Below are 14,760 nucleotides of genomic sequence, written 5' to 3' on the forward strand. Positions count from 1 at the left end.
CCAGATATTCGCCTCTCCAACTGTATCATCTCTCACTGGCTCCATCTCCCTCTTTTTCTCTCTTTGGGCAGCAACTGAACCATCCAAATATCATCAAGTATTTGGACTCATTCATCGAGGACAATGAGCTGAACATTGTGCTGGAGCTGGCGGATGCGGGCGACCTATCACAGATGATCAAGGTGAGGGTGCCTGGCAGGAGAGCTGGGTCTCGGGGGACTGCCCAGGTCAGGTGCCCCCCCACCTCAGCCCAGATCCCCCAGTGCTCTGGCCTCAGGCAGAGGCAGCCACTCAAGGACACTCGCCCCCCCACCCTTGCTGATGCCCAGAGGCCTCAGTTATGGTCCCATCCACACTTGCTGGGAGAGGGTCAGCCACAGGCAGAAAAGACCCACCTGTGGTCCCTCACCACCCCAGCCCACCCATGGGCTCATGCCACTTTTGCCTCGCAGAAGGGATGGGGTATAACCCCCTGTAGGTCATACCCCAGGTCTCAGACTCCGGGAAAGTGTCTTCTGCCTCATTTTATAGACGGGAAAACTAAGCCCAGAGAGGCTGGAAGAGTTACCTGAGGATCCCCAGCAACATGGGGACGGACCCATGCCTGTGGCCCAGGTCTCTGCTTCCAGTGGCCCTCCGGTGGCATCATCCCCAGGGGACCTTCCTGCGCCCCTCACCCCTTGAGAGACATCTTCCTTCCCATATAATGGGCGAGGTCAGGGATCTCAGAGATTTTAAGCAACCTGCCAAGTCCCACAGCAGCCCCCAGACTGCCCGTTCACACCCCCGCCTTGAGCCCAGGACTGGGTCCGCCTGAGCCTGGACACGGGGACCATCACAGCCCCACCATTGGGGCACCCACTGCAGGCCACAGCCGTGCTGAGCATCTGCCTCACTCACTGAGTCCATACTATCCTTAAGTAGCGAGGCTCAGAGAGGTTTTGTCACCTGCCTGTGGTAGCACAGTCTCTAAGTGGGTTCCCTGGGCCAGCGTGCTCAGCTCCACTCACCCCTCCTCCCTCAAGGTCCTCACTCCCCGGCTGTCTGGACCCTCATCCACAGACCGTGTTGGTGGGCCTGCATCGCTCCTCCCCCAAGCCTAGTCTGTCCCTGAGCCGGGCTGGGCCATGCTCGAGCCCCCACTCTGCTCCCAGCCATACTTGCAGACGGTCATAGTCGCCGCGTCTTTCCCACCAGGCACTGGGGATTGAATGATTGCTCCGTACCTGGTCTTCTGAAATTTGGCTCCTAGGAATACGGGCGTCTCTGGGAAGCAGCATTACTTGAGCTGTTATCACCTGCTTTTATACTTTCGTTGACATATTAATGCGTTTGCAGGGATGTTAATCTCCACGCAGATCCCTGGTGGGAACAGATGTGCTGTATCACATCTCACTTCTCCCCCGCTCCCCCCACTTTTTTCTCCTTCCTGTGTCATTCTCTCACTGAACACCATGCATCCAGACCCGCTCTGTGCCCACCCCCATGCTGCTGGCCTAGGCGCAGCCCTCAGGGAGCGCGCCTTCTGATGGGAGAGCAGAGCTATGAACGAGCAGTCACGCACAGCCATGAACAAGCCAAGTTCAGGGTCTGTGGGAACCATGGAAGGCTTCCTGGAGGAGGTAACACGTTAGCAGGGAAGGCTTCCTGGAGGAAGTGACACATTAGCAGAGACCTGAGGGGAGACCTGCAAGCCTAGAGGCAGAACAGCTTGTGCCAGAGCCCAGAGGGATGGAAGCCCAGGGTCCACAAAGCACTTTGTCTGGTCAGGGTGCTGCACCCTGTCAGCCCCCATGGCCCTCAAACCCCCTCCCTCACAGCCTCTCAGCTCATGGAGGGGGCTGGAGTCAGACAGTGGGGAGTTGGGGGTGCTGGGCAAATTATAGATCCCTCCCCTACCTGAACCTCAATTTCCACTGCAGTTGTGGGGGCCTCATCGGGGAGGGCCGCTCGGGAGCTGCAGGGCCTGGATGCAAGCTCCTTCCATCCAGGAGAGACAGGAGGGAGGTGTGGTAGCATCCAGCATCCTTTGTACCTGGCCTGGGGTGGTGCCTCCCCTCATCCCAACTTCCCCTGGGCCAACCTTGACCCAGGGTTCAAGTCAGTTACTCACACCCTTGGTTTCTAGGGCGGTGGCCCAGCTTCCAAGTGCTTCAGGCCCTCCTGTCTCAGGAGCCCTCCTCCTTACATGGCCTGGTACCTCCCTCCCTCCCTCCCTCCGTCAAGGGCCCTCACCCTCCCCTTCCCCTGCTGAGTCTGTGGCCCTGCAGGCAGAGCAGCTCAGACAGGCAAGGCAAGGCAGTAGGAAGACCCTGGGCCCAGGGTCAGACACACCTGCGGGATGACCTGGGCAGCTCCCTGTACCTCAGTTTCCCATCTGCAATGCACCCAGCACAGTGCTCGGGGCCTGGGAGCAGCTGTTCTCTGGCCTTTCCTGCTCTCTAGCTGCCTCTGGCTTTTGGACGGAATGGGGCCCTAGGCAGGGCTCAGCCTGGGGCCACACTGAGTCCTGGCCTGACAGGGAGGTGGCTGGCCAGCAGACCCTCTGTCCCAAAGGCCCCCAGCCTCCAGAGCCAAGCAGCACCAACAGGGCCGTGTGCTGGCGTTATTTACGATGGATGGTGAAGCCGGAGCTGCTGCCACCCCAGAACCCACCAGAGACTCCGCGCCTTCCTGCTAAATGTCACCCGCACCAATAGGACGTGACATTTAGAAAATCACCACACACAGCCGTGCACGTCCCCATTTAAATGCTATAATGAGGATTAGCTAACATTAGGGCACAAATAACACCACAGCACGGCCCACTACAGAGGCCTGAGGTGGTCCTGGGGGAGCTCTGTGCCGGGAGCCAGGGGCAGCTGACGCATGAGGTCCTCTCCCAGAATGGAGCCTTAGAAGAGCCTCCTGGGGCTTTAGAGCCAGTCCAGGGGCTTCCCACTATGACTGTACCAAGGTTGGAGGTGTCCGCATCCGGTCCCAGCTCTCCTGCCCCTGCTGGATGACCCTGGGCAAGTTCCTGAACCTCTCTGACCTTGGGCCTTCATCAGGTGGTTACTGGTACCATTAGAAGTGGGTTAAGAGCTTCGGCTTCCCAGGTTGAGCTGTTGTAACTCTGCCCCTTACTTCTCCTGTGTGGACCTCAGTTTCCCCATCTGTGAGATGGGTGCAGCCATCACTGTGGAGCCCAGCACAGAGGCTGCACATGGCAGGTGCTTAGCAGAGGTTAGCTCGGGTCCCGCCTCCTGCCTCAGGCTGCAAGTGTGTCCTGGGTCTTCCCTGTGCTGGTGTGGCTGCCCTGACATGTGGACCAAGTCTTCATCTCTGGCTGCTTTGGGAAAAGATGGTTGCTTTAAGTGAACAAAAACTAAGTTCCACATGACGGGTGGGTGAATTACGTCCCCGACCCCTACGGGCCTGGCCCACAGGAGCTCCCCCTGGAGGGATGCTGATCTGAACAGTGGACGAGGGCATGTTCCTGGTTGATTGAGCTTTCAGGACCTTTGGTTACTTACAGATCACTCAGTGCAGCCTGGGTAGATTTTGGGTTTTAGGCTTTTTTTTTTTTACTTTTTTTTTTCTGGAGTGTTAAGTATGATTTTCCAGGCAACAAAATAGGTTGTGCCTGTTGAAACTGGAAGGTCCATTCCAGACTGTCAAGCCCGCTTCCTGGAGGTCATTGCCACGCTTGCTCATGGTTACATGTGCTGGTTCCTAGGAAGGGAGCTGAGATTTAACCACCAAGCAGGTCTTGGGTGCCCCCATCCTGGGCTGGGCCAGGCCCAGGGCAGAGAGCCCACACCAGTCACTCCTGCAAGGAACTAATCCCTGTCGGGCAGTGTGGGAGGAAATGGACTTGTGTCCAGGAGACTCTAGGTAAAGGGTCATAGAGAGCAGCCTTCAAGATGTGATCCCAGCATCCCTTCAGAGAAGCTGTCAGGACATCCCTTCTGGCCAGGCCGGCCCTGCCTTCAAGGAGCCTGGTGCTGTGGGTGGACACGTGACCGCTGGAGCTGGGACCCTACAGCAGCCCTCCCAGGCCCGTCACCCGAGCCTGTCTGTGTGTCTGTCTCCCCCTCTGCAGTACTTCAAGAAGCAGAAGCGGCTCATCCCAGAGAGGACCGTGTGGAAGTACTTTGTGCAGCTCTGCAGTGCCGTGGAGCACATGCACTCCCGCCGGGTCATGCACCGTGGTACGTGCCAGGGGCCACAGGACACAGCCTTCCCCTAGGCTGCTCGGAACAGCCTGAGGAGGGTGACCGCCTTGTATCCCCATCCGGTGGGTGGCCAGCATCTCGCCTGTCCTTACAGCGTCAGAGAATGGGAGTGGGCGACCTCAGACTTGATGGCACCCTGGACCTTGTGCCCTTGTCAGGGGCCTCCACAAGGTGAGAGCACCAAGTGCCATGTAGTTGCAGGAACCTCAGAAACAGGGGCCATGCTCAACACATAATCTCCAGTCCCCAAAACCAGCCCAGAGCCAGCAAGAGGGGCTGCAGCGAGGGTAGGGTGGGTGGAGAGCCTGGCAGGGAAGTCATGGCTAGTTCCGGTACTGCCGCCAGCTCTGCCTGGGAGGGCAGGAAATCATCCCGGAAAAGGGAACCTTTCATCTGGGCTTTGAAGTCTTAGTAGGAGTTGGCTGGACAGAGGAGATGAGTGTTTCGAAGAGCTGACATCATCCTAGACTGTGAGCAAAGGGCCTGCTGGTGCCTGGCAGAGCGCTGTGTGCTTTAGCTAGATGCCTTTACTCATTCCTCCGTTTGCTCATTTTGCCCGCGTTGATCAGTGTCTGCTGTGTGTGAGGCACTTCCTGGTGACTGGGGAACAGCACAGGTTACCTCCCTGAGCGCCTCCTTCATCTGTTATACAGACCTGCATAGAGTACCCACTCTGCTGAAAAAGAAGAAACAAGAGAACAAAAATCCCTGCACTCCTAGACCTCACAGCAGCGTGAGCTGTAGTGAAGTTAGACCCATCTTACAGATGAGGAAACTGAGGTTACGTTTCTCAAAGTCCCGCAGCTGGGCAGAGACAGGGCCAGGGCCTTGCCCTGAGAGAGCAGGACTGGGGACTAAACCCATCACCTGAAGGGCCCCACTCTCTGCCCACCCCTAGGCCTCCTCCTCCCTTCTTCCCCTCACCACCAGGCAGCCTCACTGCAGACCCCACACCAACCCCCCTCTCCTTCCCCTGCAGACATCAAGCCTGCCAACGTGTTCATCACAGCCACGGGCATCGTGAAGCTGGGCGACCTCGGCCTGGGCCGTTTCTTCAGCTCAGAGACCACCGCGGCCCACTCCCTAGGTAAGGACAGGCCATTCACACCCCAGCGACCCCAAAGTCCTGGATGACGTGGGGAGGTGCGAACCCTTTCCCCGGGGTGCCTTTGGTTAGAACCTCAGACATTCTTCTTCAGAACGGTGGCCAGAGGGGAGTAAACCCAAGGACTGGAGGAGCCCAGGATGCGACCACCCGTGTCCTCACAAGCTCATGTTTTAGGGATAGGGAGGTGTGGCTCCGCGGTCGCAGAGACCACCATGTCGTTTTTCTCATTGCTGCATGGTGTCCCATTGTGTGTGGGTGTGGTGGTTTTGAAGCTCTCATCCCCATCTGACCCTGGAGGACCCCTGGCCCGGTCTCCCTAGCAGCTGGTGCACCATGGCTCTTCTGTTAGGTCAGAACAAAAGGATATTCAAGGACCCGCCAACACGTGAGATCATGACACTTCATTCATTCATGTACATTCAGCCCGTTCCTCCTGCTGGGGATGTTTGGGCTGTTTACAGCTTTTGGCTTTTAACCCGGCCGTTTCAAAGCTACAGGAGCCCAGTGCTTTCATGGTGGAGGTGACTCTGTAGCTGAAGTGTGGGGAGTGACTAGGAGCTGGTGAGTTATGGAGGAAATGATGGCATGGGGAGGGTCGAGGGCCCTTGGGTGGCAAGGAAGGCAAGCAGGGCCTCGAAGGCTGAGCTCAGTGGGAACACCATCCCAGGAGTGCGGGGGCACTGAGGGCCCGACACCAGAGGAGACTTGGAGGTCACATGTGTGTTTCGGGTCATGTTAAGCACTGTCCAGCTTCAGAATCCAGATATGAGTGAGTGAGTGAAGTCGCTCAGTCGTGTCTGACTCTTTGCGACCCCATGGACTGTAGCCTACCAGGCTCCTCTGTCCATGGGATTTTCCAGGCAAGCGTACTGGAGTGGGTTGCCATTTCCTTCTCTAGATATGTGAGGAAATGCGAAACTTGGACCACTGGAGAATTTTACATTTGATTAGAAACCAGCGAAGTCCCCAGTGTGTGTGGAACACAGAAGTAGGGTCCCTTGGGTGCTGTGACCAGGGCTGCGTGGGAACATTTCAGGCCAGGGCAGGGTGCAGGGGCATTTCCCCGACCCCCAGCAGTTCCTGGCTCTTTGTCGTGGCATTGGCAGGGGACAGCGCCTGAGACTCACCTCCCCCATTTGGTGCTGCATCCACGGGAGGGAGCTGGTCCCGTGCACAGGCCGAGCCCCTCGAACACCGCTCTGTTGTCTACTCGCGTCCCCTGCACTCCGTGGCCCAGCCAGTGCATCTCTGGTCTTCTTGTGTGCTATATCCCTGAGAGCCTGCGGCGTGCCAAGAGACACACAGCAGCCTTCTGGAAGACACGCTTTCCTGGTGGAAACTGTCACTGTTCATACAGGTCCCTATGGCTCGAGGCTCTCAGGGTATAGCACACAGTCTGGAGAAACAGGCTAGCTCAGAGATCAACAGCTCCCAGCTGGGAACCGGACAGACTGTAAGTGTGTGTGACTGTGTAAGTGCGTGTGTGTATGTGGTTGTTTTGAAACCGTCATCCTCATCTGACCTCAGAGGACCTCTGGCCCGGCGTCCTTAGCAGCTGGTGCACTGTTGCTCTTCTGTTAGGTCAGAACGAAAGGATGTTTAAGGACCCGCCAACCCTTGAGTTGGCAATGCTTCGGTCATGCCTCAAGCAGATGTCAGGGTCCATAGGCTCCTTCCTCTGCGCTGATGAGGAATCTGAGACCCAGGGAGCTTGAGGAACTCTTCTGAGTTCTGTAATGGCAGAGCCGGGCCCTGATGCGGCCCTCCCGGTGCAGCACCCGGTTCTTCCAGGAGCCCAGGGTCGGGGGCCCTGGAAGGATCTGCCTCCGGAGCTCGGGCACTGACTCCCCGTACCTGGGAGGAAGCCGTCTCTTTCTCGCTTCCCCATATCCTTCTCTTTGGGAAAATCATTGTGTCTTGTCAGCTTGGGACTGTTTACCTCTCTGGTGCAAGGGCTTCAGAAAGGCCAGAAATTCAAGGGAAACCGTCAAAGAGCAGAGTTAAAGCCACTGCCTCCTGTCCCCTGTCAGTCAGGTCCCAACCCTCCTCTGTCCCGCCGGGGAAAAACTGCGGCACAAGTCAGAGCTGGTTAAGATCACATCGTTAGGAGCGGGCAGAAATGCAGGCTCGTCCGACAGTGTGAGTTTATCGACTTGGACTGGTGCACTTATTATATTAATGAGAAGGAATTGGAACTTGGGAAAAGGCTGCCCGGGTAAGCCAGGCTCTTCCCACAGCCTCTGAGTGGTTGTCGGGTCTCGTGGTAGGTGGAAGGAGCCCTCCTGGGGCCGTGTGCCCATCGAGTTGAGAGGCCCGCACGGGCTCAGCAAGGCCCTGCGGCCAGAACCAAGGGCCAGGCCCCACGAAGGTGACAGTGCCAAGCCAGAGCCCAGGTCTGAAGTCTCGGAGACCAGGAGAAAAGACACCCTTCCATAGCGAGGTTCCACAAACAGCTGTCTCGTACACACATTCGGTGGGGCAGAAGGCTGTACTAATTGCAGGTGCTTTGTGACTCAGGAAGGACTTGCGGGGCAGAGCCTCCCTCACACCCCGTGCGTGGGTATGAATTATTCATCCGTTGCCTCTCTGTGCACCTACTATGTGGGGAATGTTCCAAGGCAGCCACGTTGCCCCAGCAACCACCTTGTCTCCAGAGGCTGCTGACCCAGGGTAGGGCTTATGCAAATCCCATCTCCTCCTGCTGCCTCCTCCCCCAGCCCCCTCCCCGCCTCCATATTTGCTAACACGAGGCTGGCATGAAAGGGCATTAGTCATGCCATGGCCGGGCTGACAGGTGCGGTACCCAGCGGTGGCAGAGCGGCTGCCTCAGTGTCAGGAATAGGAGCCGTAATTAGAGCGCGGAACAGAATGAGCGTCAGACGAATTACCAGGCAGCAGATCATATTTGTCAGGAAGGATTGCATACATAAAAATTAAGTGACAGTACACGCCGGCATAATGAAAGAAAAATGAAAGATTTGCCTACACACAGCTCACAAGCTACAAGCAAGTGTCTCGCTCCGAGCAACGGCAGCAGCTGCAAGACAAATTGTGGGGCTGGGAGAGCAGGCCCTGCCCGCTCTGCCGCGAGACCCGACGGCCTCGGGCTGGGATCGGGTGGGAGGTGAGGCAGGCTCACATCCAGGCCAGTACCGTGCCCCACCCTGCCTTTCAGGGGGGCTGGAGAAGACAGGTCTGGTTGGGGGCGACCCTTGTCAGGTACCCACAGTCAGGGTGTTTTCCATGTCACCGACCCCTGGCCTGGCTGTGGGGCATACATAAATCCTTCCTTCTCCATTCCCCAGGCCAAGTGCCCTGGTCCTGGGCTGGGTGGGAGATGTGAAGTTATGGGAACATGAGGTGATACCACCTTTCCTGCTCTCAGGGGGTTCCTGGACAGACCCAGGGTGGCACTGTGTGGGGGGCAAGCAGAATGGTACGTGGCAGGCCCACTGTGTGCACAGTGCTGGGCTGTCTGATTCAGCTGTGCCCAAGGAGCAAGGGTCCACCAGGGACCTGGAGCTGCCTTGGCCCCTCCCAGGGGCTTTATTTCCCTTTCTTGAAGTCGCTAAACTGACCAAGGAGGTGTCTTAACAAAGAAAAGCTTTAAAGGATGCTTGAAAAACATGTTGCATCTTAAAAATGTGGACCAGTGAGGCTTAAAATCTTTTGACAGATGAGGAAACGGGGGCAGAGAGCAGTGCTGCCATATCCCTGTGGTCCCCGGGCAGGCAGGGACTGGGGAGGCCTTTCGGGGCTGGAAAATGTGTTTAGTATCTTCCCCACCAGCCACAGCATGTTCATGTCCCAGGTGGTACCTATGCATAGTGCTCTAGCCGCCCAGGGAGGTGGGAATTCTCAGAACTCGTTAATAGGGGAGGAAGCACAGGTGCAGTGAGGCGAGCACCTTCGCGTTGCCAGGTGGCGCTTCAACCAGAACCACGTGGCAGGCGAGGGCGTGCCCACGTGGTGGGCGGGGCGGTGCCACGTGGCGGCTGAGGCGCGGCCACGCGAGCGTTTCCGCCCAAGGCTTCCTGCGCCATCTTGGGATGAGCCCCTGATACCTGGGAATGTGGGGAGCCGCGTAACCCGGCAGCGTCGGGCTCCCTCACTCTTAGATCTGTTAGCGATCCTCCATGGGGTAACTACCAGTAGGCAGATATTTAGGGATGTAGCCAATATGGAATCAAGTCGACGCTGGTAGAAGTACAGTGTTTCATGAACATGGCTGCTTCTCGGGAGGGCTGAGTGTGCCCTGACCTCGGGTCGGCTGGTGACTTAGGAGGACTTAGTGACAAATGGTGGCACACGGACAGGGTGTTCGTGTGTTGCGGTCCCAGTGTTGGGTGGAGCCGGGAGAATCTGGAGAGGCCCCGGAAGCTGAGGACCTGGCTTTTCTCTCTTGGGGGATGAGAAGCCCTCGGCCCGAGGCAGAGACGTGGCGCCTGCCTTGGGGTGCAGGATGCGGGGCGGGGGGGCAGTGAGAATGGGCAGGGCAGGGGGGCTAAGCCAAACCTTTGTCCAGGTGAGGTGCAGCAGCTGGACAGTGGCCAGGGGGCCGGGGGGGAGGGGGGCCCCCTCAGCAAGTGAGGCCTGGTGTTGGGGGGGGAGGGCCAGGGAGGGAGTTTCATGGGTCAGGGCCTCGTGCAGCACAGAGGAGTCTGGTCCTCACCGGCTCCCCTGCCCTCTTGGGCACCCCGAGCCCTCCTTTCCTCGGACTACCCCGCTCCATTGCCCAGCCCTTGGGGTCTGTGGGGAGCAGAGCCTTCCTAGAGCTGTTGCTTCCTCCTGTCCATGTGCCAGGAGTTCAGACTATCCCCATTTTTCTGAGACAGATACCAGGGTTCCAGAATGTGGCGGGGAGGACCCCACGGACCATTGAGTTCACCCCGTGTTCCACTGGCGGCAGAGAGAGAGGGTCTGGCTCTCTGCTCGCCAGCGGCTGCAACGGGTCCAGGCCTGGCTGGGGTGCGCTCGAGATGCGTGTCAGCGCCCCACCCCCTTTCCCAGCTGTTTTCAAAACCACCATCCGGGGAAGAAGTGCGGCCCACAGATGCCAGCCTCCCCTTCATGTGAAATCTTTGCCTTTTTCATATCTAATGAACATGTTTCAAACACCGTGAGCATTTCAAAACACGGCAAAGTTTGTTTTGACAGGAGTGGCGCATCTCGGGAAGCGGGGCCCTTTAATCAGCCTCCGCTTTGAGGTTCCGAGTTCTCCTCTGATATCTGCCGGGTTTGAAATCTGGGAGTTCTAGGTGAAGACGCCGGGAAGGTCAGGGTTTGTTGGGCTCCTCTTTCATATGCAGAGCTCTGTCCCTGGAGGGGAGGGTTGGGGCAGGGCTGGGGGCTGAGAGGCTGTTGGGGAGATTGTTGGCAGGGGATTTGAGACCCTGGCTGTGCACTTCCTGCATCTGAGCATCTCTGCGAAGGCTGTGTCGCTGCTCTGCCGCTGGAAGTGCCCACGGAGGTCCCTGCCTGGCGTTTAGGGCCACTGTCTGCAGAGGCTCCTCCCCCTGCCAGCTTCTCCCTCTCTCCCCTAGAACCCCTGGGGGCCGGGGTCACTTCTCCAGGGCCTGCTGCAAGCTTGGAACTCCTTTAAAGTCTCTCATTTTGTCTTTAATAAGTCATGCAAGTTGTGCATTGTCTTTCGTAATGTCTGGGCATTTACTGTGGGCATAAAAGTAGAGTTTCATAGACTTCATTCCCTGGAAAAGCTGGCAAAACGGGAAGAGGTGCTGTTCACCCTCTGCAGCTTTGTAGTTTGAAGAGCCCTCCAGTGAGACAGAGCACCCCAACTTTAAGATGCAGAGGCCCCACCCCTGGATCAGGGAACAGGCCACACTTCCCTCTGTTAGCACTTGGTGGATTCATGGCTCCACATTCCTGAGCAGCTGAAAGGAGGGCCAGTGTGGGAGGCTGCAGAACTCCTCTCAGTTGTATGATATGCTCCAGGAGGTTGTGGGAGATGCAGGGGCCCAAGTTCCAGCCCTGGAGCTTCTGGTCCCACAGGCCTGGAGTGGGGCCAGGGGTCCAGATTTTTAACAGCCTCTTTCAGGTGATCTCGTTACAGCCATTGGTCAGTTCTCTTTCCTTGTTCAGCTGCCTCCTCCTGGACACTTGCTGGGACAGGCAACTCACTACCTCCTGATAGACCCACACCTTGGAGGGTCCGGCAGAGTGTCAGGGATCAGTTAACATTGGGATGCTGATGGATGGGTGGACGGACAGACAGAGGGATGATGCATGACTGGAAAGACGGATGAATGGATGGAGTATGTAGCCCTGGCATTTTAGAAGAAAGTACAAATCTTATTAGGATATATTTGCCTTTTCCACCTCATATCCGGTGGAAACGAGTAAAAGCTGAAGGAGCAATAAAAAAGTAGAAGGTTGAGAGGAGAGCAGAAGGTGATGCCCCCAGCTTTCTCTCTCCAGTGCCTCCAGGCTTTCACCCCAAGCAGGGCCGAGGCAGACATCTGAAACCTCCGCAGAGGGACAGGGAGAAAAAGGAAAGGCCCCGACTCCACTGAGCAGCTGGCCCTCCTTGCCAGGGGAGGGGGCACTTTAACTGACCTTGAGAAGCCCACCAGGAAGCAGAGGCACAGACTGAACTGGAGGGCAGGCCGGGGTGGCCAGCAGGGGAACTCAAGCAGGGGGACCAGCTACTCAGTCTTCACTTTCAGATGGGCATGGCAAGGCAGCCCCACCCAGGCCAAAGCCTGACCACTCAGCAGGTCTTCTCTCCCCCAAGTCCCTCCTGTGGGGCCCAGGAGGATCTAGAATAAGGGTGAGACAGGGTGGGAAGAGGTGTCAGGGCCAGCCGACACTTCTGGCTAGGGGGTGGCGTTGGGGGTGGTTGGCCAGGGGTCTTGGCGCAGCGCAGCCAGACAGTGGACCTGCTGCCCCTCACTGAGGACAGGGCCTGTGACCTGCACCATCTCTGTGTGCACCCCATCAGCCCCGTGTGGTGGTACTGTGTGGGAGACGGTCCTCACCTGGTAAGCATGTCCACCCACAGCACCCCAAGTGCTGGATCGCTTGCCATTTGGTCTGAGGTTCCCACTGTTAGGTGAGAACTGTTTGGATTTCATCCTGTGGTTTGGATATGACAAGTCATCCATTTCACACTTGCCCATTCATTTTCATTTTGCTCCCTTGTGACTGAAATATACAAGGGGTTGCTACCAGAAGTGCAGTTTGCTTATAGAATCCCACATGGGTTCGTTTGCTAACTAACAGCTCTTTCTGCTAAGTAGCAATTAGCCCCCTGATTTCAGCCATAAAGTATGCATGTAGGATGACACAGTTCTTAAAACTATTTAAGTGATGGCTGCTGTCCTGGTTTAAAGATTATTGCCATCAAACAATGCTTGGTAACCCAGGAAAGCAATAATCAGCTAGTCCCTCGGACAGACATAAGTAAATAGTGCGTTAGGCTGCATTTAAAAGTGTTTATCCTGATACATACTATCTGATACCATGCAGATGGGTTCATTGACTTGGTGACTAGATGCTTAGAGGGCACCTGCTGTGGCCTGGTCCTGGGGAGGGCACTGGGACACTTTGGTAACAAGATCCTGCTCCCGGGGTGCTCAGGCCAGGAGCAGGAGTTTCCAACACTGTTCATGGCCTCTACGAGAGGGGCACAACAGAATTTCTCACCCATCTCCAAAGAGAGGAGAAAAGCAAGAAGATCAGTTTTAAACAGCTAAACTTTCTCAATGTAAGACTGTCCTTGAGCTTGAGTTTTCTTCTTGTTTTAGTGTTAAACTGAGAAGTAGTGACATGAAGTGGTAGTTGGGATTTTGTGTTTAAACACCTTTACTTGGCAAAAATAAGTTGCCTTGAAACGCCTTTGGCCCATGACAGCCTGAAGTCTAGGCCCCTGCCTTGAGGCAGCCGTCACTTTCCCAGTCCAGCTCATCAACAGGCCTCTTCTCCCCCAGGGTCCCCTGTGTTCCCACATCCCTCCTTCCTAGGGTCATCAGTCCACATCTCAGTCTCAGCCTCTGCCACACTGGACTGTGGCTGCCTCCATAGTCCCTGACCAGAACAGCCCCAGCCACCGTCACATTCATATGGCCAGTATAAATGTCCTCCATGTAACAGTCTTTAAAACCTGGCCTCCTGAACAGCTGTCCTTCAGATGGACTGATATAAGAATTTCAGATTATAAATCTGTGGTTGCAAATCCAGGTTCCTACGCCCCCTTGCTCAGCCCTGCCAAATCAGCCGCTCTGCTGCAACTTGCATGCCTCTGGTGATGGGGAGCTCACTGCCCACCAGGAAACCCTTCCATGCTTGCCCAGCTCCGGTCTTTAAGTGTGCTGCCTCTGCTTTTTAACTGAGACGTGACATGCACACAGCAAAGCTCTCTCAAGCCCTTTCCTGATCATAAAGTAATTTTTCCTGTTTTGGATAAAAATGAAATCAAACAGTGGTATTCTTTCGTTCCTGGCTTCTTTCCAACATTGAGTCTGTGAAAACAGTCCCTTTTGTGATACATACCTGAGATTTGCTCTTGTTCGTTGCTGTTTAGTGTTCACTTATGTGAAAAGACCACATTATCAATCTATCCTTTCTGCTGTTGATTACCACTTGTTTCCAGTTTGGGGCTATTACAAATAAAGACATCCTTCAAATTCTTGATCACGTCTCTTGATGAACAGAGTACTCTTCTCTTGGGCATATACCTAGGAGAATAATTGCTGGATTTTAATGTTGGCAGTGTGCAACTGTAGTACAGTAGATACTGCCAAATGGTTTCCCAGGGAGATGGTGTTGTTTTATGGCCCCGTGAGCAATGCATAAGGGTCCCAGTTGCTCTGCACACCGCCACCTTAGTTATCTAAGTCTTTTAGCTTAAACCATTCAGGTGGTAGGTGGTACCTCATTGTACTTTTAATTTGCATTGCCCTAATCAGTAATGAGAAATATAGCTTCATTTCACGTGTTTATTGGTGACTTGGATAGTCTCCTCTTGAAATGACCCTTCAAATATTTTGCTAATTTGAGAGAGGGTGGGTGTTTGTCTTTTATATGTTGATTTATAGAAGTTTAAAAATACATTCTGTCTATGAGATCACTGTTGGGACAACTTTCTTTCTGTCTATGGCTTGCCTTTTAACTCTCAGTGGTCTTTCATGAACTGAAGTTCCTAATTTTAATGAAGCCCAGTTAATCAGTCTTTTCTTTTATAGTTAGTATCTTTTCTGTCCTGGTTAAGAAATCTCAGGCAGGACATGTTGATTGGTGCTAGTAGCCAAGGGTGGTGGCTAAGAGTTCAGTTTCTAGAGCCTGAAGATCTGGGTTTGAACCTCAGTCCTGTCATTTTTCTGAGCCTCGGTTTCTCTGTCTGTTAAATGGGCTCACATGCCATGGTTGGTCAGCAGTCACCGTGGTGGTTTTCACTGCTGAGAACCTTATCTGAAC

At 55.4% G+C, this 14,760-nt stretch overlaps 1 protein-coding gene across 2 annotated transcripts in view; it reads left to right on the forward strand.

Moving 5' to 3' along the window:
- NEK6 (NIMA related kinase 6) overlaps positions 1-14,760 on the forward strand; it is an 84,936-nt gene that overhangs the window by 57,454 nt on the left and 12,722 nt on the right. For both annotated transcript variants that reach the window (XM_018055750.1, XM_018055749.1), the window contains exons 5-7: positions 72-182; positions 4,085-4,193; positions 5,197-5,304. In XM_018055750.1, the coding sequence (XP_017911239.1) occupies positions 72-182; positions 4,085-4,193; positions 5,197-5,304 (328 nt within the window). The remainder of the gene's footprint in view (positions 1-71; positions 183-4,084; positions 4,194-5,196; positions 5,305-14,760) is intronic.

The sequence above is a fragment of the Capra hircus genome, chromosome 11, assembly GCF_001704415.2.
Source record: "Capra hircus breed San Clemente chromosome 11, ASM170441v1, whole genome shotgun sequence".
Lineage (NCBI taxonomy): Eukaryota > Metazoa > Chordata > Mammalia > Artiodactyla > Bovidae > Capra > Capra hircus.